Source organism: Mustela nigripes, chromosome 7 (assembly GCF_022355385.1).
Source record: "Mustela nigripes isolate SB6536 chromosome 7, MUSNIG.SB6536, whole genome shotgun sequence".
Lineage (NCBI taxonomy): Eukaryota > Metazoa > Chordata > Mammalia > Carnivora > Mustelidae > Mustela > Mustela nigripes.
The window spans coordinates 81,205,697-81,227,999 of record NC_081563.1 but is presented as its reverse complement, the minus strand read 5'-3'; the positions used below and the strand labels follow the sequence as shown (position 1 = coordinate 81,227,999).

Genomic DNA, 22,303 nt, shown 5'->3' with positions numbered 1-22,303 from the left:
CCTCCAGTGGGTTAGTAGCAAATAGAGGACATAGTGTGTCAAATGAATAAATAAAATCTTTTTTAAAAATCTGCATAACTTTTGACTCCCCCAAAACGTAACTACAAATAATCAACTATGAATACTTGACCAGAAGCATTTACGGAAACATAAACCACTGATTAATACATATTTTGTATGTTATGTGTATTATATTATATACTGTATTCTTATAATAAAGTAAGCTAGAGAAAAGAAAATGTTAGTAAGATAATCATAAGGGAAAATACATTTACAGTTTTGTATTGTAAAAAAATTCACATGCAAGTAGACTCATGCAGTTCAAACTCATGTTGTTCAAGGATCAACTGTGTGTCTCTACCTGGTTTGTAGAGAGTCGAGTGTGGTTGCAGACCATGACTGAGACTGCGGTTCTTCCCCCCACCTTGGTGTGAGGAAGCAGCCAGACCCTCAGCTCTTCCAGCTCCAGCTGCATTCCTCCTCAGACTTCTGGGTGTTCTCCCTCCTGCCAGGGGCACATTAGCTTTGTGACAATGGGCACGAGTATCTTCTTCAGGTCATCACTGAAGTCAAAGGAATGAAGGTGGTGAAAGACTGATATGGGTTTTAGTTCACTCTTGCGGGTTCCAGTTTGTCCCTGCTCTCTCTCATTTCATGCTCTTTCTTTCCTCACAGCCTTCCCTACTGACATGAGGCCCAGCTCTAGATACAGAGGCAACCTCTGTATATTAATTAGCTCCCACAATGGTGTAAGGCCAAATTCCTATAATAAATCCTATATTCTCTATCACTCCTACTGGTATGCTGCTCTGATTGGACTCTGATGGAAATAACCAGATTTTTCTACCTTCCATAACCATAATTATGATTAACAATCTGTCAAATACCTTCTTATCTAGGCCTACAGAGAAGGTAATTCAAAAGGAATTAAACACTTGGGGTGCCTAGGTGTCTCAGGCAGTTAAGTGTCCAACTCTTGGTTTCAGCTCAGGTCATGATCTCAGGGTCATGAAATTGAGCCCTGAATGGGTCTCTGGGCTCAGCTTGGAGTCTGCTTATCCCTCTCTTTCTGCTCCCCTACCCCCAGTTTGTGCTGCCCTCTCTCTCTCTCTCGCTAAAAGAAAAAAAAAAAAGGGAATTAAACACTTTAAAATGTCAGTCAATGTCAGATACCAGAAAATTCTCATTCATCTCTCAATTGCTCTAAAGCAATTTATAAAGCAATCGCTTCTGTTTTTCCGTATCACAAACATAAAGCATGGACTTTTTTTTAGAAGTTATTTTAAGCTGCAGAGAACCCAAAAGACAAATATCACCCATATTCCCCACTCTAAGAGATAACCACTGTCAACATCATATATCTATTCCTTATGGTATTCTGTCAGTGCTTACAACATATAATGTGCCATGTGCCCTTTAAAAAAAATAATAAAAATGGAATCACATCATATATGATATTTTTCTCTTTAAAATATAGTACGGATGTTTTCTGTATCATGATATATTCAACAGAAGCATTTTTGGCTTTATCATATTCCAATTCCAATATGATGAATTTCTATTACCTAATTGAGAATACCTAGGCTTTTTAAGTTTTTACAGAATTCTAAGCCACATTACCATGGGCATCCCTATAGTTAAATCTTCACACACATAAATAGTTATTTCCTTAGACCAAATTCTTCCTAGGTATGGAATTACTGAATCAAGGAACTGCAAAATGTTGTCTTCTGAAGCAAATACTTTGACTTCCAACAACTAAGATCATGTCCTGCTGCTTCCTAAAAACTTTGTACTGCAATTAACTGGGCCAGTGTTTAATCCCACTGGTGAGTTGAGTAAAGTGGTATCTGTTTCAGGATTTCCTTTAGTGCCCAGAAGAGGCAGACTAGATGAAGAGTGGTAGGCAGCAATGGAGAGTTTATTGAGGGATAGTAAAAGGTTCCAGACGAGGAAGGGGACCCTAGTGGATTGCTGCTAGAGTTTCTAAGTCCAGGGTTTTTATGAGATTGTTGGCGAGCTGTTTTAATCTGATTAACCCTCCATCATCCCACCCAATCAGGATTTGTCCACAAGCTCATCTATCTAGAGGTAGTTGTTCATGTGGGAAAGGGTGGAGGGCTCCTTTCAGGGTGGCAGACTAACAGGATGGGGTCTTTTTCCTTTTAAGGGTAGCTTCCTCTTAGGACAGGGCGCTCCTTGCCCTGCCTGTCTTTGTTCTGACTATCCTCTATTATCTTTTTTTTTTTTTTTAAGATTTTATTTGTTTATTTGACAGACAGAGATCACAAGTAGACAGAGAGGCAGGCAGAGAGAGAGAGAGAGAGGGAAGCAGGCTCCCTGCTGAGCAGAGAGCCCGATGCTGGACTTGATCCCAGGACCCTGAGATTATGACCTGAGCCGAAGGCAGCGGCTTAACCCACTGAGCCACCCAGGTGCCCTATCCTCTATTATCTTTATCAGAGGGTAAAACTGTTCTTTACGGGGCATTCCATACATGAGATAATGACTCAGAATTATTGAGACAAACCAGCTCCACTTGCTAATAATTCTATTCTACCCTCTTTTCATATTATAAGTTTTGAGCCTCCAAGGGTTGCCTTTTTCTCTCAGTGCTAATGCAATTCCAGTATTTAGCCTTGAGAATGCAGACCCTTCTAGCTATGGGTGAGAGACATCGCAGGAAGAAAAGAAAGCAGAATCTTGTTTGTCTCCCCACCTCTGGGTAAACAGATTGTTTAGCATAACAAAACTATTCTTACAGGGGTGCTTGGTGGCTCAGTTGGTTAAGCAACTGACTCTTATTTTGGGCCAGATCATAATCTCAGGGTCCTGGGATCCAGCCCCAGGGCCAGCTCCTCACTCAGCAGGGAGTCTGCTAAGGATTCTCTCTCCCTCTCCCCCCCAATCATACATGTACACTCCCTCTCTCAAATAAATGAATAAATAAATAAATAAATATATTTAAAGCTGTTCTTACAGATATTACTGGACTTCAGAAGTTGTTACCATGAAAGTAAGCTTTTATATCCAAAACTCTGTAATTCCAATGGGATATCTTTACGTTTTGCCCTGACTATAATATTTAGCATTTTCATTTTCTAGAAAGTTTAAATACATTGAGTTTTATGAATTAAGACAAAAGAGGATCATTGTCATGTCCTTATTTGCCCTAAGAGGTTAAGAAGAAGCAACACTTAATAGTTCATATTTTTAAACAAGTTTGAAATGTTATTTCTCACAGATTTTAGAGAAGCAGGGAAGAATCAAAATGTGCTCTTTGTAGAGGCTACTTTTAGGCAGCAGGCTTGAGCACTGGAAACCTAATGGGGCTCACAGTGACCACTAAGCTGAATGCCAACAGGCTCATTAGGTGATCCACCCTAAAAAAGCCATACACCCTAGCTGACCAATGGGTTACTTACAACCGAGCATAGTTACCAAAAACGTAAAATTCCGTATGTTCCCAAACCTCCTCACTCCCTCTGGTAACTACAGCCCCTCTACCACTGCTTCCTGGCAGATAGTCTCTTCTTTGCGGTTCTGTCCACTGCTCCCTTACAAGGTATTCAATAAGCCTCTCTATATTTAGTTCTACCTTGGGTGAATTCTTTTACTGCCTGTGCTACTGGCCTCCACCTAATCAGGTCATCCCACACTCTCCTGATCAAAGCCATTTCCTAAGATTCGATGCCAAAATTTGTTTTGTTAGATAGATATATTTTAAGTAAAAAAATGAAAGAAATTAAATAGAACAAATCAAACAGAACAAGCATTGGATTATTGACGCTAGAAGGCCAGGTACAGGGACCCAGAAGGGGTCCTGATAGACCAACCTGCAGGGTCCTTGGCTTCATAAAGTGTAGATAATCAAACACAAGCAAGCAGGAAGTGAGAGCGGAGTTTATTGAACATACAGAGAGAGCAGATATAGATGAAGCATCCAGGAGACTTGAAAAGGAAAGGAGCATCAGTCTGATCTTTGTTTGGGTCTGGGGTTTTTTAACTGAAGATTGTAGCCTCATTTATGTGTCCTCTCAAGCATCCAAGACCTGGTTACAACAAAAACAGGGGCCCAAGTGTTACTCCTTGGAGACAGGGGGCCTTGCCATTGAGATGTCTAGTACCTGGTGGTCTAGAATACATAATACGAGTGGTCTTGACCAGTCATTCTCACCTGGCCCTTCCTTAGATGTTACCTATTCTATAGAAATCATTAACTCCTTATCCCTTACAAAGAGGACATACACTATTTGCATGATGAGGCATGTGTAAAATGAGGGTGCAGGTCCTAAACAGAAGCAGGAAAAGGAGCAAAAAGCAGATTTTTTTATGGAGTCTTTCAGTTTCCCCGTCTCATTATGACCTGTAATATTTACACATGCAAAACTTACAGAATGTAACCAAAGTTGTATTAAGAGGGATATTTATACCTTTAAATGTAAATATTAGAAAAGACAAAAGTTGAAAATAAATGATCTAAACTTCTATCTTAAAAAGAACAGCAAATAAATAGATAAGAAAAAAGATAAAAACAGGAATCAATAAATAGAAAGCAGACATGCAAGAGAGAAAAATCAAGAAAATCAATTTAAATAAACAACACATTTTTAGAAATTAATAATAAATTGTAAACATTAGCAAGACTGGGCAAGAAAAAAAGAAAGAAAACACAAACAACCAGTATCAGTAATGAAAAGGGAGACATTAATGTAGATTCCACAGATATTAAGATAAGATAAGGTACTATGGATAACTTCAAGCAAATAAATTTGAAAATTTAGATGAAATGGAAAAAATGCAAAATGCAACCAACCAAAAGACCAACTTACTCCAATTCAACCAACCTACACAAAATAAAACAAAAATTCTGAATAGTCTTATGTCTGTTTAAAAATTGAACCTATAAATAATGCATATTAATGCTTCTAATAATAATGTTCTAGATCAGTGACTTTATAACTGTTTTGACCAAAACAATAGGAAATACATTTTATATTGTGACCCACTGGACATAGATGCATATGTGTATGTGTTTATTGTTGGGTTCCCCAATAATGGGTCCATGATTAAAGGAGCGATACTGATACAAAGCAAAGGTCAAGCAAAGCTTTATTTCGTACCAAGCAACGAGAATCAAACCAATAGGCCGGGGCCACGCCTCTTACAGAGAGCTTGACCCCTCCCTGCCTCACAGACTAACTTTTATAGAGCAAAGGCCATGTGGTTGGGCCTGGCCACACACAGGTGGTGAATGAGATTGCAAAGCACAGAGGAAGCTGCACAGTCATGCTAGGTCACACGTAAGTGACCAATTGAATTAAATTTACCCTATAGTAGACATCTGAACTAGTCTAACACCTTGGTGAGAATTGGTGCCCAAAAGGTGGGGCCCACACTCCTTGGTAGCTAGGGAGACGGTAGGCATGCTTTACTGACTGAATGTCTCTACCTAACCCGACTCATCCCTGCATTGGGCTGTTATCTCTACCTGGCCTGACCCACCCTTGTATTTGGGCTTTGTTACCTGGGACTGGTTTCCGGGACTTGCTTTTAAATAAGTTTCCCTGGAGGGGGGGGGGGGCAGGGTCAATTTAAGTTTTACTGCATAAACAACAAAATGGCTGTTCAACCAAGGTGGGGCCACTCTGGCTAAATAGGCCCTTACATTTATGAAATAAAAGTTTTATGAAACCAATTCTTACTGTTGTTGAGAAGGAAGAATTTCCTCTGCCCTTCAAGATCCTTCTACCTGGACTAAGAATCAAGTTGACTTGACACAGATTAACAGGAAAAAATCAAATTTAGTAGTGTACACATGGGAAATCTACACGGACATAGAAATTCCAAAGACAATGAGGCAACATGACACTTATATAAGTGTATATGAGTTCATGAGTGAGTTCATGAGAGTTCATGTACATGAGTATATGAGTTCTTGGACCCTGAGAACATGACCTGAACCAAAGGCAACCCCCTGGGCCACCGAGGCGCCCTTCATAGGTGCCCTGTTATGCAAATAACATTCTTAGGTCAAGAAGAATCTCTGTTGATAGCTCTCTTCCTTGTACTAGCAGGCAGTAAATGGGGAGATATAGAAACTTTCCTCAATCTGCTGGGGTTTGATCGCTTTTAACTCAAAATAACATTCATGCCAAAATGGCCCATTTGGGTGCAGCTGGCAGTAAGACCTATCATCTTAATATGAGGGAACCACCCTGTTACTTCAATTCTCTTATGTTCTTTTAAATGATGGTTCTGAAGCACTAAATTGATTTTGTGACCCACTAATAGTTTGCTATGTGCAGTCAGAAGAACAGTGCTTGCATGTAGTAGTCACTACATAAATATTTGCTATGATTACTATTATTCATCTAGGGATCTCCAGCATTTGTGTAATACCTGGCACATAGTAAGTATCTGATAAATGTCTATAAATTAATTAATTTTGTTATTACTGGCCTTTAAGAGAGTCTCAATAAAGAGTTGGGAACAGTAGCCCCTCTTTAGACATTCTTCTTCTTAACTTCTACTAGGAACTAGGGTATCACCAACATCCATATCTGCCTCTTATAACTAATAGCAAAAGAAATTTGCCAGCCATTTGAATGAAAAGGAGGCTGTCATGTAGTTGTTATTGGCTGTGCTTGTACAAATTCACGCAGACAAGGCATCTGTTCACCCCACTGTCATCTCCAGTAAATTACTTTGATGGCCCCAAATGTGGCTGAATTCTAACTTAAATTTGGATTACCAATTTCCATTAACAAAGAAAAGGCTTACCACCATGATGTATTGAAACTGGGTCTTCAGGTATACAAAGCAAGTGAATTCAAGACAGAGGGAATTATCAAACCTCTCAGATCAGAGAATTTTCAAAGCTTGGTAAGTTAATTGTAAGCAACACATATATTGCAATAGTCTATTCCAATGCCTTGAACTATCCTCTGTCAAAAACTTTGAAGAGGAACATTTAAACATCCAGTCATGAGTGAGTCAATTAAGGGAAGAGGAAACAAAACAGATTTTAACCAAATGGAAAATACAAATAAAACACTAGTATTCTTCAGTGTGTCTTGAATCACTCAATCCTAAGAGTTTTCAAGCAATCAAGATCATGAGCATAGGTTAATAATGGCAGCTTGTTTCCATGCTGCTGTCATTACCAGGGAAGTAGTAGACTCTTAAGACTCTGGAAACAGAATTTAGGCTAAAACTTTGAATGTGGTGCTAAAAAAGGAAGGGTATGTAATTGTATGGGTGCATGATTACTATTTTCACTTCATAAAGAGTTTTGGTACAATTAATACAGTGTTTCTCTGTCCTGTACCCAAAATTAAATAGAAATTAACATAGTTTAACTGGGGCACAAGGATGCAGTAGCACCTGGCTCTTGAATGGACCAGGTTCAGCCCACTTGCAACTGATAAAATCCAAAGGCAGAGAGATGATTGGCAGTGGAAGAAGGAAAGAATTTATCTCAGTGAGGCAAACACTAGGTAGACATTGGACTATCATCTCAAAGACTTCCTCCAAAGTTCTGAAAATACTTCGAGGTTTACGTAAGGAAAATGTGGGACAAAGGTCAGTGGGTACATGCTGGGGCAATAAAAGTCAGGTTGATCATCATCTTTTGGAGCCAAATAGATGCGGCCTTGCCGGCAACATGGCAGTAGCTATTGCTACAGCTGTAGTTTCCATTCCCATCATGGGATGCTTTGCCTGCTAGGTCTTTTGCCTGAATTAAGAGATAAGCTGGAAAGAATAAATTAATCAATTAGAAAGTACAGGCTGAGGTCAAAATGAAGGTGGTTGAAGTCCTCCATCAATAGTATTTTACGGTCTGCGGGCTCTGAGTACTAAGGATATCCAGTAATTCAAGGCCTTGATTTGATAAGTATTCCCAAACTTGATAGCTCATAGTCATCTGAGAAGATTTTAAAAATTAAGGTCTTCAGGGGCAACTGGATGGCTTAGCTGGTTAAGCGTCTGCCTTCGGCTCAGGTCATGATTTCAGGGTCTTGGGATCGAGCCCCACATGGGGCTCCCTGCTCGGCTAGGAGTCTACTTCTTCCTGTCCCCTCTTGCTCCTCCCTGCTGCTCATGCTCTCTTTCTCTCTGTCAAATAAATAAATAAAATATTAAAAAAAAAAAATTAGGGACTCTAGTCTTTTTACCTGGACCTATTGAGAAAGAATCCCTAGGGAACAGAGCCACTGACCTGTATTATTTTTAATACATCTCCCTGATGATCGGCAAGATTTGAGAATCAGTAGTAGATGGGAACCAAGTAGTGCTCTCCTGGTCTGAAGAATCAATGCACCTCCCTAACTTATTACTAATGGAAGATTTGGATGGTAACGAAAATAAAACAGATGTGTGGTGAATTTCCAACTTTCCACCTGACGTAGAGTTTTTCTGATAACAATCCTAAAACAATCTTTAGTCATAAGACTTCAGGAGTTTGTTACTTCTTGATATTCTCAGCCTATGCATGCTGTTATTAACATATCTTATCTGAGAATGCTACATTTTTCCATGCTTTGTAAGTTCAGTATCGGAAGTGAGGACCAGTTTTTCAAAGGGCCGTCCTAGAACTACATTACTTACCATGTTGCCTTCTGAGAAGCATTGCCTATATAAAAAAAGAGAACAGTAACTTTATTTTAACTGGCAGTTTCTTATCATAACTAAGAGACGTAAAAGTAGGTCCCATCTTGCAATGACTGAAAAGAAAATAGTAATTATATTTTCAACCAGCTGGATGGATAGTTAATTATGTAACCGTATGCCACATACACAAAAAAAAATTACTTGTTTTTTTTTTAATCTCCTTGTTTTTCCATATTATTTTCTTCTTAGATGAATGCTTCTGACATTTTTCCTTCCACACTTTGCTATTTTCGTTACAGGACTTAAACCCAGATATAAATGTATATCCCCCACAACAACTCTTCACAGATTCAGATCTGGCTTCCATAGAATAATTGGCTATTAGAGCTGGAGGGGAACAGAGCAGTCATTCAAAATAACAGTCTGATTTCCTATTAGAAAACTGGGGCTCAGAAGTTAAGTGATTTACCAGACTACATGAAAACCAGATTGGAAATCACATCTAAGTATTAGCTGAGCATTTTTCCACCTACCATTCTGTTCAACAGATACAGACAATGAAGCGAACTACAATATATGTGAAAAATATATTTTTCTAAATCATTACACATCCACATTTTAAATTAACATTTTTATTGAGCTATAATTCACATACCCTAAAACTCATCCATTAAAAATTCAATGGCTTTTGGTATGTTTACAGAGTTGTGCAGCAATCACAATCTAATTTCAGATTATTTTTATTCCCTGTTTCTATTAATAGTCACTCCCAATTCCTGACCTCTACTCCAGTCCCCAGGCAACCACGATTCTACTTTCTGTCACTATAGACTTGCCTATTTTGGACATAGGATATGTGGTCCTTTGTATCTGGCTTCTTTCAATTAGCATAATGTTTTTAAGGTCCATCCATTCCATTCTTTTTTTTTTCTAAGTCATATTGTACTGTATAGATATACTACATTTTGTTTATTCATCATTTGATGGACATTTGTTTCCACTCTTAGGCTATTATAAATAGCAATGTGAACATTTACGTGCACGTTTTTGTGTACACTTAAAAGTCTTCATTTCTCTCAGGTATACACCTCAGAACGAAATTGCTAGATTATATGGTAACCTCTCGTCTAACATTTCAGGAACTGCCAAGTTTTCTGTGACAGCACCATTTTATACTCTTACCAGCAATGTACAAGTGTTGTATTTCTCCACAACTCTGCTTTCATCTTTTTTGATTTTAGCCATTCTAGCAGTATCTCCTTGTGACTTTGATTTTCATTTCCCTACTGATTAATGATGTGGAGAAACTTTTCCTGTGCTTATTGGCCATTTGCATATCTTCCTTGGAAAGATGTCCATTCAGATCCTTTACCCATTTTTATTGAGTTTTTTATCTTATTGTTATGGATTTGGAGAAGTTCTGTATATATTCTAGATACTAGTCCTTATCAGATACATGATTTGCAGAAATTTTCTCTCATTCTATAGACTGTCTTTTCATTTTCTTGATAGCATTCTTTAAAGCACATTTTTCAATTTTGATGAAATGCAACTTAGCTATTCTTTTTTTGACCCTGTGCTCTTGGTGTCATAACTAAGAAACCATTGTTTAACTCAAGGTTACAAAGATTTATGCCTATTTTTCTGCTTGATTTTTAGTTTTGGCTCTTGCAGTTAGGTCTATCATCCATTTTGAGTTAATTTTTGAATATTTTATGATGGAGGGGTTTAAATCCATTCTTTTGCATACGGATACCCAGTCATCCTGACACCATTGGTAGAAGAGAAAATTCTGTGTTCATTAATTGTCAGAAACTTTGTCATAAATCTATTGACCATAAATGTGAGAGTTTATTTCTGTACTCTCAGTTCTACTCCATTGATCTTTATGTCTCTTCTTATGCTCGTACCACACTCTCTTGATTACTGTAGCTTTGTAGTAAGTTTTAAGATTGGGAAGTGATTCCTCTGACTTTGATCTGATGCTTTAAGATTGTTTTGACTACTCTGGAGTTTCTTGAATTTCGAAGAGAATTTTAGGATCACAGTGCCAATTTCTGCAAATAAGCCAGCTGGAAATTTGATGAGGATTGCAATGAATCTGCAGGTCAATTTGGAGAGTATTGCCATCTGAACAGTATTAAATCTTCTGATACGTGGACATGGGATGTCTCTACACTTATTTAGGTCTTCTTTAATTACTTTCTGAAATGTTTATAGTTTTCAGAGTTTTAGTTTTGTACCTCCTTTGTTAAATTTATCCGTAAGAACTGCATTACTTTTGATGCTATTATAAATGGAATTGTTTTCTTAATTTCATTTTTGGATTGTTCATTGCTAATCTATAAAAATACAATTGATTTTGTAGGTTGGTCTTACATGCTGTAACTCTGTTCAACTCATTTATTAGTTCTAATAGTTCAGTGAAATTGTTAGGATTTTCTGTATGCAAGAGTGTGTCATCTAAAATAGAAATAGCTTTGCTTATCCCTTTCCAATATGGATACTTCTATGCCTTTTTCTTGGCTAACTGTCCTACCTAAAACCTCCAGTAAAATGTTGAGTAGAAATAATAAGAGAAACAATAAAAACATCTTGTATTGTTCCTGATCTTGGGGGAAAGCTTTCAGTCTTTCACCATAAGTATGATGCTATCTGTGGGGCTTTGTAGATGCCATTTATCAGGCTAAAGAAGTTCCATTCTCTCCCTAATTTAGTGCATGCCTTTCTCATAAATGGGAATTGAATTTTGTCAAATGCTTTTTCTGCTTCTAGTTAGTCATGTGATTTGTCTTTATTCTATTGACATGGTTGCATTACATTAATTCACTTTCAAATGTTGAAGTGATCTTGCATTTCTGAGCTATATCCCACTTGGTCATGGTGTATAATCCTTTCTATATGTTGCCAGATTCAGCTTGCTTTTATTTTGTTGAGGATGTGTGTGTCTATAGTTATAAGAGGTATTGGTCTGTAGTTTTCTTGTGATGCCTATGTCCAGTTTTGGTATCAGGGTAATACTGGCCTCACAGAATGAGTTGAGATGGATTCTGTCCTTTTCTATTTTTTGGAAGAAATTATGAAGGATTGGCATTAATTTTTCTTTAAATGTAGAATTCAACAGTAAAATCACCTGGGCTTGGATTGTTCTTTGCAGGAAGTTTTAAAACTACTAATTCAATCTCGGAAGAGATTGAATCCATTCAGATTTTCTTCTTGAGTCAATTCTAGGTAGTTTGTGTCTCTCTAGGAATCTGTCCATTGTGTTAGCTTATCTAATTTGTTGACTTACAATTGTTCAAATATTCACTTATAATCATTTATATTTCTATAAGTTTGGTAGTAATGTTCTCCCTCTCTTCCTGATTTTAGTGATTTTATTCCTCTCTTTTTTTCTTGGTAAGTCTAGAAAAAGGTGTATCAATTTTGTTTTCTTTTCAAAAAAACCAATTTTTTGTTTTGTTATTTTCTCCATTTTTCTTCTATTTTCCTTTTCATTTATTTTCACTTTAATATTTATTATCCCCCTCCTTTTTCTTGCTTTGGGTTTAGTGTGCTGTTCTTTTGCTAGTTTCATAAGGTGAAAGGTTAAATTTGAGATCTTTTCTCTGTTTTAATGTTCTCATTTATAGTTATAAATTTCTGAGTACTGCTTCCTTTGTATTCCCATAAGTTTGGGTATGCTGTGCTTCTGTTTTCATTCATTTGAAAGTATTTTCTAATTTCTTCTTCGACCCATTCATTATTGTATTATTTAATTTTGTGTATTTCTCAAATTTCCTCCTGTTATTGCCTTCTAATTTAATTCCATTGTGGTTAGAGAACTTTCTTTGTATAAATTCAACCCTTTTAGATTTATTAAGGATTATTTTGTAGCTTAGCGTTCAGCATATATATCCTGGAGCATGTTCTATGTATCCTTGAGACAAGTGTGTATTCTGCTGTTATTGGGTGGAGTGTTTCATAGATGTCTATGAGGTCTGAAGTTTGATGAGAAAAATGAGATACAGAAGGTATTAGTGGATTACTCAATGTTGCATATCTACCTGATCACAGAGGTGGAAATACTAGGGTGAATCGTGCCATTCTTGAACATCAAAAATGAACAATTACCAGCAATTTCTCATAGTTCAACTTCACACAACTTAAGTCTCCTAACTTTCAGTTCAGTGTCCTCGTCATTTAACCAGAATATTATGTTAGGATAGGCTGTGCTACATAAGGCATATGCCCTGAGCTATTCTTGGCTTACCACAATGAATACTGATTTTGTGCTCATCTTATTCTATTCAGGTACTGCAGCTCTCCTCCAAATGGTGACTCAGGGATCACAGCTGCTTCTATTTTGTATGCCTGCCTTCCAGGGGCACATGTTGGGGGAAGAAAACTTCAGGATCGCCTGGCATGTTCTTAATGGTGAGCCCTAAGATGGTGGCTTAGATAACTTCTGTGTACATCCTGTTGGCCTAGTCCAGGGCCCAAACCTACTCTGGATAGCCGCCTTACTTACAATGTAATCTCCTATTCTTCAGCCAATTACATGGAGAATGTAGTCTAACAGTGCAGCCAATTACATGGAGAATGTAGTCTAACAGTGGGGTGTGCCTTCCCATCTCAAAAGTCCAGCATCTCTTTGGCTTTCCTCATTTTAATCATATTTAAGTATATTTTCAACAATTCAAAATGTAGGTCTTAAAAATGCCTCAGAATTAAAATATGAAACAAATCCTCTTGGCAAATTTTTTCTAATGGGAAGCCCTATCATATTTTAGCTAATTTAGGAGAAACTATTAACAAGATAAAACCACCCCTCATAAAGACTGTAATAAATTCACTGGAGGTTTTCTGAGGGTCAGAGCCTGGAATCCAGCCTATTTCACTCCACTGCCCCCTGGTAAACAGACGAACAAATGAAAAACCTTTGAATTACAGGGCCAGCTATAAATTGGAAAGGGACACCAACTTCTGGGGGTCTGAATAATCCCTACCTCTCTGCAACATGTCTACTGAGAACCCTCTAAGTAACTGAACATTTCACAGTTCTAGGGCTACATAGAGATGCCTGATTGTGGCCACTACAGCTCTTCTAAAGCCTCAGCCTGGGGGGAAAAGAATCTCACTTTGACTCCATTTTTAAAAATCTCATTTTTACTCTCCTCATATACCCACCAAGGGAGCCAAGTGCAATTTTTCAGTGCATTCGGGAAAGGAACTTGGATGTGTGCTTTCTGTATGCAATTTTTCATTGCCTTTACAGTCCAGGGTGGCTGAGAAATAATATCCAAACACATTCTTTAAAAGAAAACCCCAAGTAGCCTGTGAGTGGCTGGTGTCAGTTGTGAACACTGAGATAAGAGCTCAGGAAGGGGACAGCCAGTATTGTGGGAACTGTCTCCTGCCTGGGTTGACATGGACAATGCCTATGGCATAGTGAGAAGACAGGAAAGTGGTAAGAAGAAAAACAATGTACCTAACATTTGGACCCCAAGTCCACTTGTGCTTAGGCCAAAACAAAGTACTGGAGAGAAATTTATAAAATCTTATTACCATAGAATGCTCAGAGGAACTGGAAAATTCTTACTTTCATAGGATGTTTCTTCATATATAACCCATATCCCCATAAGGACACCTAGGTTTAGAGAAATAGATGTATCTATTTGCTTATTTCACTGATTTGATTCAAACAGATGGTAATATTTTGGGTCAGTGGTTAACGTCCCTTATTTCATAGTATCATCTCCAGCTTTGACTTTAAAGATATACACTTGGTAGTTGTGGAAGGTGAAAGAATCTGGTACATTTTTCTTTTACCATTAAGAATCTGGGTTTCTTTTAGTACAGCAGTTCTCAAGTATTTTGATCTAAAGATTCATTTACAATCTTAAAAATTATCAAGGAATGCAAAGAGCTTTTGTTCATCTGGATATCTATCTTAACTTACAGATTCAGGAATTAAAACTAAGGAATTTAAAACATTTATTTATTAACTCACTTGAAAATAATAACATTCCCATCATATGGTACCATAAATAACATACTTTAAGGAAAAATAGCTATATTATCTAAACCAAAAATTTAGCATTATCTTTTTGCAAATCTCTTTAACGTCTTGCTTACTAGATTTCTGGATTCATATACTTCTTTCTGCACCTATCTGTTGCAATGTTATTTTGGACAAAGCATATGAAGAAAATCCTTTTTCATGCAGGTAAGTAGAAAAGGAAGAAGTATTTTAATCTTTCAGATAATTTTGAGTGTTTTTCTTTAATACTAAACCTGAACTCAGCAAGTCATAGTTTCTTAAAGTTTAGTATGATATGGAATCTAAAACCCTGTCAATGAACTTTCATACTCTGTGACATTAAAATTCATCAGCCTAGGTGTTTTCTAACACCAAAAACCAATTCTCTGATTCTCCAGACACTAACTGAATGTCCTACAATTCAATTCTATTCAGACACTCCCTGGAATTAGCGTCAAACTCCACAAGATTAATGGCTCAGTCCCACAAGGATGTTCCCATTTCAGACGCTAGTCACAAATACTGGGTCCCCAATTTAGGACTACAAATCAGAGGTTCCCACAACACCTTCTTCTCACTTTTGTTTATACTAGAATGGCTCACAAAACACAGGGGAACTGTTTACTTATTATTACTGATTTATTATAAAGGACACAACCCAGGAACAGCCAAATGGAAGAGATTCCTAGGCCAGGTTATGGGGGGCTGTGAGCACAGAGCTTCCAGGCCCTTTCTATATAGCCACCCTTCCAGCACCTCAATGAGCTTACCAATGTGGAAGCTCTCTAAATCCTGTCATTTAAGTGTTTTTATGGAGGTTTCATCACATCAGCAGGATCGATTATTAACTTACTGTCCAGCCCCTCAACTCTTCCCACAGGTTGGTGAAGGTGGGGCTGAAAGTCCTTGGCTTCTAATCAAGGTTTGTCCTTGCAGTGACCAGTCCCCATCTGAAGCTAGCTAGAAGAGTTGCCTCATTAGAACAAAAGATACTCCTATCACCCAGGAAATTCCAAGAGTTTTAGGAGCTTTGTGTCAGGAACCAGAAACAAAGCCACCTATTAGAACAAAAAATGCTCCTTTCACTCCATCATTCAGAGGAAATTACAAAAGTTTCAGGAGCTCTGCCTCAGGAACCCGGGAAAGGGACAAATATTTCTTACTGAGCCACAAGCTACCAGCATACAATATACCAAGAAAGAAAGAAAAAAATAATGAAAGAAAAAGTTGTTAGCATCACCACTGATTTTATCAGAAAAACTGTTAAATATTGGGATGCTGTCAAACTCCTAGTGGCGGACACAGGTTTTCCAAAAGCTTGAATTTTCACTTGAAAGCCTGAATTTTATCACTGGTAACAGATACCATCAGTTGTTTTGCTGAAGTGACAGGCTCATTTAATTCATTTTGGAGAAAATGTCTGCCAAATACCCAAGACTGTGTAACCACAGTTTGTCTGTCAGTTCTTCTTTCAAGAAAAAATGTTCTTCCATGAAAAAAAAAAAAAAAAAAAAGACATTGCAAACCATCACCCAAGAGCTCTGCCTCCAGACAACCACCATACTTTTGGTATGCAGCAGGAGGCCTTGTGTATACTTCCCATCCTGTTCCAAAGGGTATGACCGCTTCATGGAGGGCATTCTTCAGTGACATTTTTTGTTTGTTTTTATTGTAAGTGTTTGGTGGTGACAAATGCAATGCCTACCAATCCTCTTTTATTCCATTGCCTAGATTCATGTTAACTGTCATCAATTTCACCCACCATTAGTTTTGTTCCATTAGGACAGATGTCTAAATAGTGAAGACAACCAAGGCCATAGCATTACTGGGAAAACAGTCTTGACATTATAGACCAAAGGGTCCAAGGATCACACTTTGAGAACCACTACATTACAAACTATCCTCCGGGAATAAAGACTAAATGTTAATACTTTCCTGAAGTCCATTTATAGAAACAACAAACAAAAAACTAAAATAACTTGGTAAATACACTAAGAAAAATACTCAGTTAGGGGTGCCTGGGTGGCTCAGTCAGTTAAGGAGCTGCCTTCCATTCCGGTCATGATCCCAGGGTCCTGAGCTCCTTGCTCAGCAGGGAGCCTGCTTCTCCCCTGCCTGCCTCTCCCCCTGCTTGCGCTTGCGCCGAGTCAAATAAACAAATAAAATCTTTTTAAATACTCAGTTACTTTAGTCACCAATATGGAAGCCCTAAAAAGAACTGTATTTTTTAATATTCGAACAGCACCTTAGGAATGCAATAAATAAATAATAACAATAAAAGTAGTTTATCATAATATTTACCACTGGGAGAGAACTGTGCTATGCATTTTTCAATGCATTATCTCCAACATTCTCTAGTACCATATCCTCACTTCATAGCTGAAGAAAATGGGGCAAAGAACAATAAAAGAATTTGACAGGGTCACAATCTGTATGTGGTGCAGTAAAGATATGAATCTGCAAGGCCTAATTCCCAGAGCCTGGGCCCTTCAACCTTGCATTATGTTCTGTCTCATCTGAGCTCCAAACTTACTAATTGTGTTTCTCCCGTGTCTGTGTGTCCATTGAAATCCTCAAGGAAAAAGGAAACGGTCTCCTGTCAACCATAGCTCCCAGAGAAAGGGCTGAATAAATACCGGGATGAGTGAGCAAAAGACCAAGTAAACCATCTTGCCGTCCTGAAGCTACAAGGGTCAGTAACCATGTTAAAAGTGAAATTTTGAAATGGGGTACCCCATCCATAGTACGTTTAACTTCTTAAGAAGGGAACCAACAGGGTAGGCAAAAAACAGCACAACACACACACACACAGACACGAAACAAAAAACAAAAACACCTGGTTCCTTGAAAGCTTGACAAATTTTATGTGTGCATTCACATATCTATACTACTTCGTTTGCTAAATGGATACAACTAGGGAGTTAACAAGCATGCAGGTTACAGCAAAACAAAACTAGTTTACCTTTTCCAGGGCAATAACCGCCCCCCCCAACTTTGGGACCGCCTTCTCTACCAGGCTCTAAAACCTCAACGTCTTACTTCTGCAGGTTAAGAAGGCACAGCGCTATAGGGCAGGGGACTGCTCTGGCCTCTCTCAGCTGTGCATTAACCAACTACACCCAGACAACAGTAAACATCCCCTAGACTGTCAGCTGAGGGGGGTCTGAAAAGAACAGAAGGTCCTGCGTTTACTAAGAAGGGTGATCCGAAGATGCTGGGATGTACCCCAAACTCAAGCAGTTTTGCCTTTTTCAAGTTTGGATTTTTTTTTTTTTTCTCTTCATTTTTCCAAGTTTGGGCTTTTTTTTTTTTTTTTTTTTTTTTTTTTATTCTCAAACATCGTACCTGTGTTCTGAATGCAGACCTGGCGGGATCTGGTTCGGCCGCACATCTCTCTCTAATTTCCTGGGATGGAGTTTCTTTACGGCGGGGAAGACGAGAGGCACAAGGACTGGGCGCACAATCAGACCACGGAAACGCGCGGGGGTAAACCGAGTCCTGGAGCCCCTGGGCCGCGTCTCCCCGCGCGGCCTCGGGCGGCGCGCGCGCGGTGAGGGAAGGGGGCGGAGGACGGCGGCGGGGGCGGAGGCGCGCACACTCGGCAGGGCCGCGCGCTGGCCGGCGGGCTGGGGCCGCGTGGGGCGGCGGCGGGCCCGCCCCCCCCCACCCCGAGAGGACCTCGCGCGCGGGGCTTTCTCCTTCCGGCGCGCCGCCGCCACATCCCGGGCCGGGCGGGCCGCGGCGCGGAGGCCGCCGGTGGCGGCGCCCAGGCCTCCGGGCGGCGGGGCGGGCCTCCCGCGCTCCCGGGACGCCAGGACCCCGCGCGCTTCGCCCCAGGGCCCGCGAGGTCCGGGCTGAGCTTCGCGGCTAGCGGCGCGGAAGGGCTAGAGGACCCCGGCGAGCTCGGGCTCCGCAGCGGGTGAGCTCTGGGACTGGCGGGTGTGGGTTTCGTAGACCCCGGGGCCCCGGCCCCCACCCCATCCCGGGTGGATGGGAAAACGGGGCGAATCGGCGTTTCTTTGTGAGCACCATCCCTGTGTGTTTTGGTGACTTGAGCACCTCTCTAGTTGGTGGGATTAATGAGAAGAACCTCCATCACGTTAATTATGCAATAAGGCGGCGTCCTTGTTGCGCGGTGGTGTGACCGGTGAAATGATAGATACTTGGTGATCTGTAATTTACTTCTTTCATTTTTGGCTGAGACTTTGCATTTGTGATTGGGTGCAGAGAGGAAGAAAATGTTCCTCTTGGGTGCAAAGAACATGCAGAGAGAGAGAGAGGGCAGGGAAGAAGGAACGTGTACACCCTTTCCTAAGTGCACTGTTAAGTATGTCTTTGGCGGGTGACAGGGGAAAGGATGGTTGGAAATGCTTGTTTCCTGCCAGAAAGGCTGCAGAGTGCCCTCAGCCCTGATTTTCACAGTCGAGAGACTGGTCAGAAGTTGGAGGTTCAAGTATAAATTTCTGCACTTCTGGCTGGGAAGATGAACCAGGTTTTCCAAAAGCTGTCGTTTTTGTTTTCCAAGTCTCTGAAGGCAGGAAAGGGCTGGGCAGTGAATAGAAAGTGCAGCCAGGTTCTGTCTGGTTAGCTAAGGGGGAGGACTGTCATAAAGGGCTTTTTTGTCTGAAACACCCAGAGAGTCTGGGGCTTTGGGCCATGAAGAGTTGGGTATTGGTCAGTTTTAACTGCCAGGATGAGAAATGTCTCAGACATTCTTAAAATTAGGCAGCTCACTTTAGGTCCCCTTGCTGATGATCTCCAGTACCTATTCACTCTGAAATTTTCAGGGTCGGGGTGAAAAAGAAAAGATACAAGGAGAGAAAATAGTCTTCTCTGTTTTCTACCACTGTAATGATGAGTCCATCTTGGCTCAAAATTGGAATTTCAAGATGGAAAGAAAAATCTTTCCATTTTTGTTCTTGACCCCAAAGAAGAGAATCTCAAAGAAATACCTGAGAGAAAAATCCTTTCCTTGCCCAATATGAAAACTGGAGGGTTTGCAAAATTGAACAAAGGAGAGAATGAATCAGGCAATCTCTTAGGCAGTTTGCAGGTATATTCAGATCTGTATTCAAATGCTTGAGGTTAGACAATAAAAAGGTGGGAGAGAGCCAGAATAGAAACGAGAGGGATGAATTCAAGACCTTCAAGACTGCAGAAATGAAGAGTCTTTTCTTCTGATACAGGTCTGGAAGAATCTGAATGTTGAGTACATAAAGCTTAATCTTTCCATCTGCATAACATGAAATTGCTTTTAGTTTTAACACTGAGCATTTCAGAGTAAAAGGAAACACAGCTAGACTGTGCTACATGTATCTCAGGCAGTTTGGGCTATATTATGTGTTAAATGAGTTGTATGTTTATTTTGCCAGCCGACTCTATTAAATTTGTAATCTCTCTAATTCCACAAGTTCGGCTTGTTTCCAGTTATTCACTCATGATGTGTCATTTGGCTAGAATTTGCCAGGGTGTTAAAGCCTAAAGAAATTCAAAATCCAGAGAACATCTTGCATTGGAAGATTTCATCATCCCATCATCCTGTATAGGAATTCTTTACCCAATGTCAAACATATTTAATTCTTTTTGCTACAAAACTTATTTCATTTTTCCTTTGAAGTTACAGGGAAAAGTCTTTTAAACACGTATCTCTTTTGGCACTTTTAGAATATTTATTCATTTGCCAGGAATTCCAGGTATAACCCACCTCTGTAAGAGACCTGTTGTGCAAAATGCACTTGAATAATCAAAATGGTTAACTATTTCCCAAGTGTAAACCAAGTTGTACTAAGTAGGTCAATCTTATCACTTCTAATGGTGCTTATTTATTTTTTTTTTTTAATTTTCCAGTACAGTGACGGGAGGAACCAGGAATCTCAGGCAAAGCAAATACTGCAAGCAAATGTGGATCCCAGGCCTCAGAAGGTATGTGAAGGAGAATGTGAGCTCACTAGTTATTTGAGATTCATGTCATTCACTGATCTCATTGCCTCTTGCTTATAAGGAGATTTTATGAAATTTAAAATTCTTAAATAGGAGTGTGTACACTTATACTTAGAAATCTTTTCTTAAATATAATAGTAGAAGCATCCTCCCAGGCTGTGGATTAGGTGTCTTTGGTTTGCTAAGAGCAGTGCCTAACATGTAGATAACCCCAGGAAGTTTATTATTGTTCATTATTGTTACTCATGAGAATCTTTTTTTTTTTTTTTTAAGATTTTATTTATTCATTTGAGAGAGAGAGCAGAAAGAGAGACAGAGAACATGAGTCGGGGGAGGAGGAGAGGGCAGAAGGAGAGGGACAAGGAGACTCCCCACTGAGCACGGATCCTGACCCCAAGGCCCCTGAGATCATGCCGAGCTGAAGGCAGAGGCTCAACCAACTGAACCACCCAGGCACTCCCATGAGAATGTGTCTTAATCTCAGATACATCCTTCAGCTGGACAGAGTAAGGAGTGTGTTTCCATGCTGATAACTAAGGAGGATCAGTTATTCTAAGACAGTAAGTTGTAATGATTATGACCAAGTAGACAAAGTTCCTGAACTTAGATTGAAGAAACCCTATGAATTTAAAAATCACCATGAGTGTCGTGGCACTTTACATATTTTATAAATTCACTTGCAGTGTTTTATCACGTTGTAATTTAATAATTTTATTGATTAGGTGGTAACATTTTAGTTCAAAATCCAAAGATACGGAAAGTTTGATTGTAGAATGTCTCTGGTTGCTCTAGCCCTTAACTACTGAGTTTCCCTTCTTGCTAATCCCCCACCCCAGGGCTACCAACTCCTCGTGCATTACCAGGCTTTTTTTGTGAAGTTTCCTTTAGTGCCTGGCTGTATTTTGAATGAATGTTAAAAACTGAACACCAGATACGTGGTTCTTTCCCTGGGTTATGTATGTGTGGGGGTGGGGGATCCAGGAGTTTCCAGCTCAGTAAAGGACCCTTGACAGGATTCTTTATCTGGGCTACTCGGCATGAGGGTCACTGTCTCCTTGCTGCTTTTGGAACCCTGGGACACAGACCAAGCTGCTGCAGGATTTCCCTCACTCTGTTCCGTCTCTTCTCAAGATTCCCCTTAACCATGGCCCTTCTTACTTTGTGTAATCTTATATATTAACAGCTCTGTTTATTTCCCTGTCTGCCTCTATAGAAGTACCATGAGAGCAGGGTGTATATATGTTGCCATATCCCCAGGGCCTAGAACAACTCCTAGCTTAAAGTGGGCACTTGGTCAATAATGCTGAATGAATGACAGACATTTGGAGAAAAGCTATTTAAACAATTAAATGAGCTTATTTACCACAGAACTTTGCAGAACTTTTAATAAGTGAGTATGCATAGCAAAAGTAGAACAGGGCAGGTGGAAGTCAAGCTCTTCAGCAAAAACCCAAAAAGGTTTTGATTTGTGCTTTTGGAGGACAGCTCAAACACAAGGAAAAGCCACTGCCAGAAATATTATTGGCAGCTGACCAAAGTGGATTTACAAGCATCTTTTTGAAAATGTAGAGGAGAGAGAATTTGCACCAGAAGATGGTAACAATACCAAACCAAATCCATTGTTAGTCATTACAAACATGAAAATGTGTGCTGTCTTCTTTAGTTTAGAGGACCAAAAAAAAAAAAAAAAGACTGAGATTTCTGGTAGGTTCAGCTATATTTTTGCTT

General features: G+C 39.5%; 2 protein-coding genes across 16 annotated transcripts in view; one reads left to right on the top strand and one right to left on the bottom strand.

Moving 5' to 3' along the window:
• Window positions 1-18,201, bottom strand: part of NMS (neuromedin S) — a 47,967-nt gene extending 29,766 nt beyond the window's left edge. For 5 of the 14 annotated variants that reach the window (XM_059407847.1, XM_059407843.1, XM_059407849.1 and 2 more), the window contains exon 1: window positions 17,981-18,201. Coding sequence is in view for 3 of the 14 variants with exons in the window: in XM_059407849.1 (XP_059263832.1) it covers window positions 17,981-18,026 (46 nt within the window). In the remaining 11 variants the exon portion in view is untranslated. Of the gene's footprint in view, window positions 1-361; window positions 564-3,836; window positions 4,053-8,610; window positions 8,636-17,980 lie in introns of all 14 variants that reach the window. The other 9 variants (XM_059407845.1, XM_059407835.1, XM_059407844.1 and 6 more) reach the window with 6 other exon arrangements.
• A 188-nt stretch (window positions 18,202-18,389) lies between these two features.
• Window positions 18,390-22,303, top strand: part of CHST10 (carbohydrate sulfotransferase 10) — a 31,022-nt gene continuing 27,108 nt past the window's right edge. For both annotated transcript variants that reach the window (XM_059406266.1, XM_059406267.1), the window contains exons 1-2: window positions 18,390-18,554; window positions 20,483-20,557. The gene's annotated coding sequence lies outside the window, so the exon portion shown is untranslated. The remainder of the gene's footprint in view (window positions 18,555-20,482; window positions 20,558-22,303) is intronic.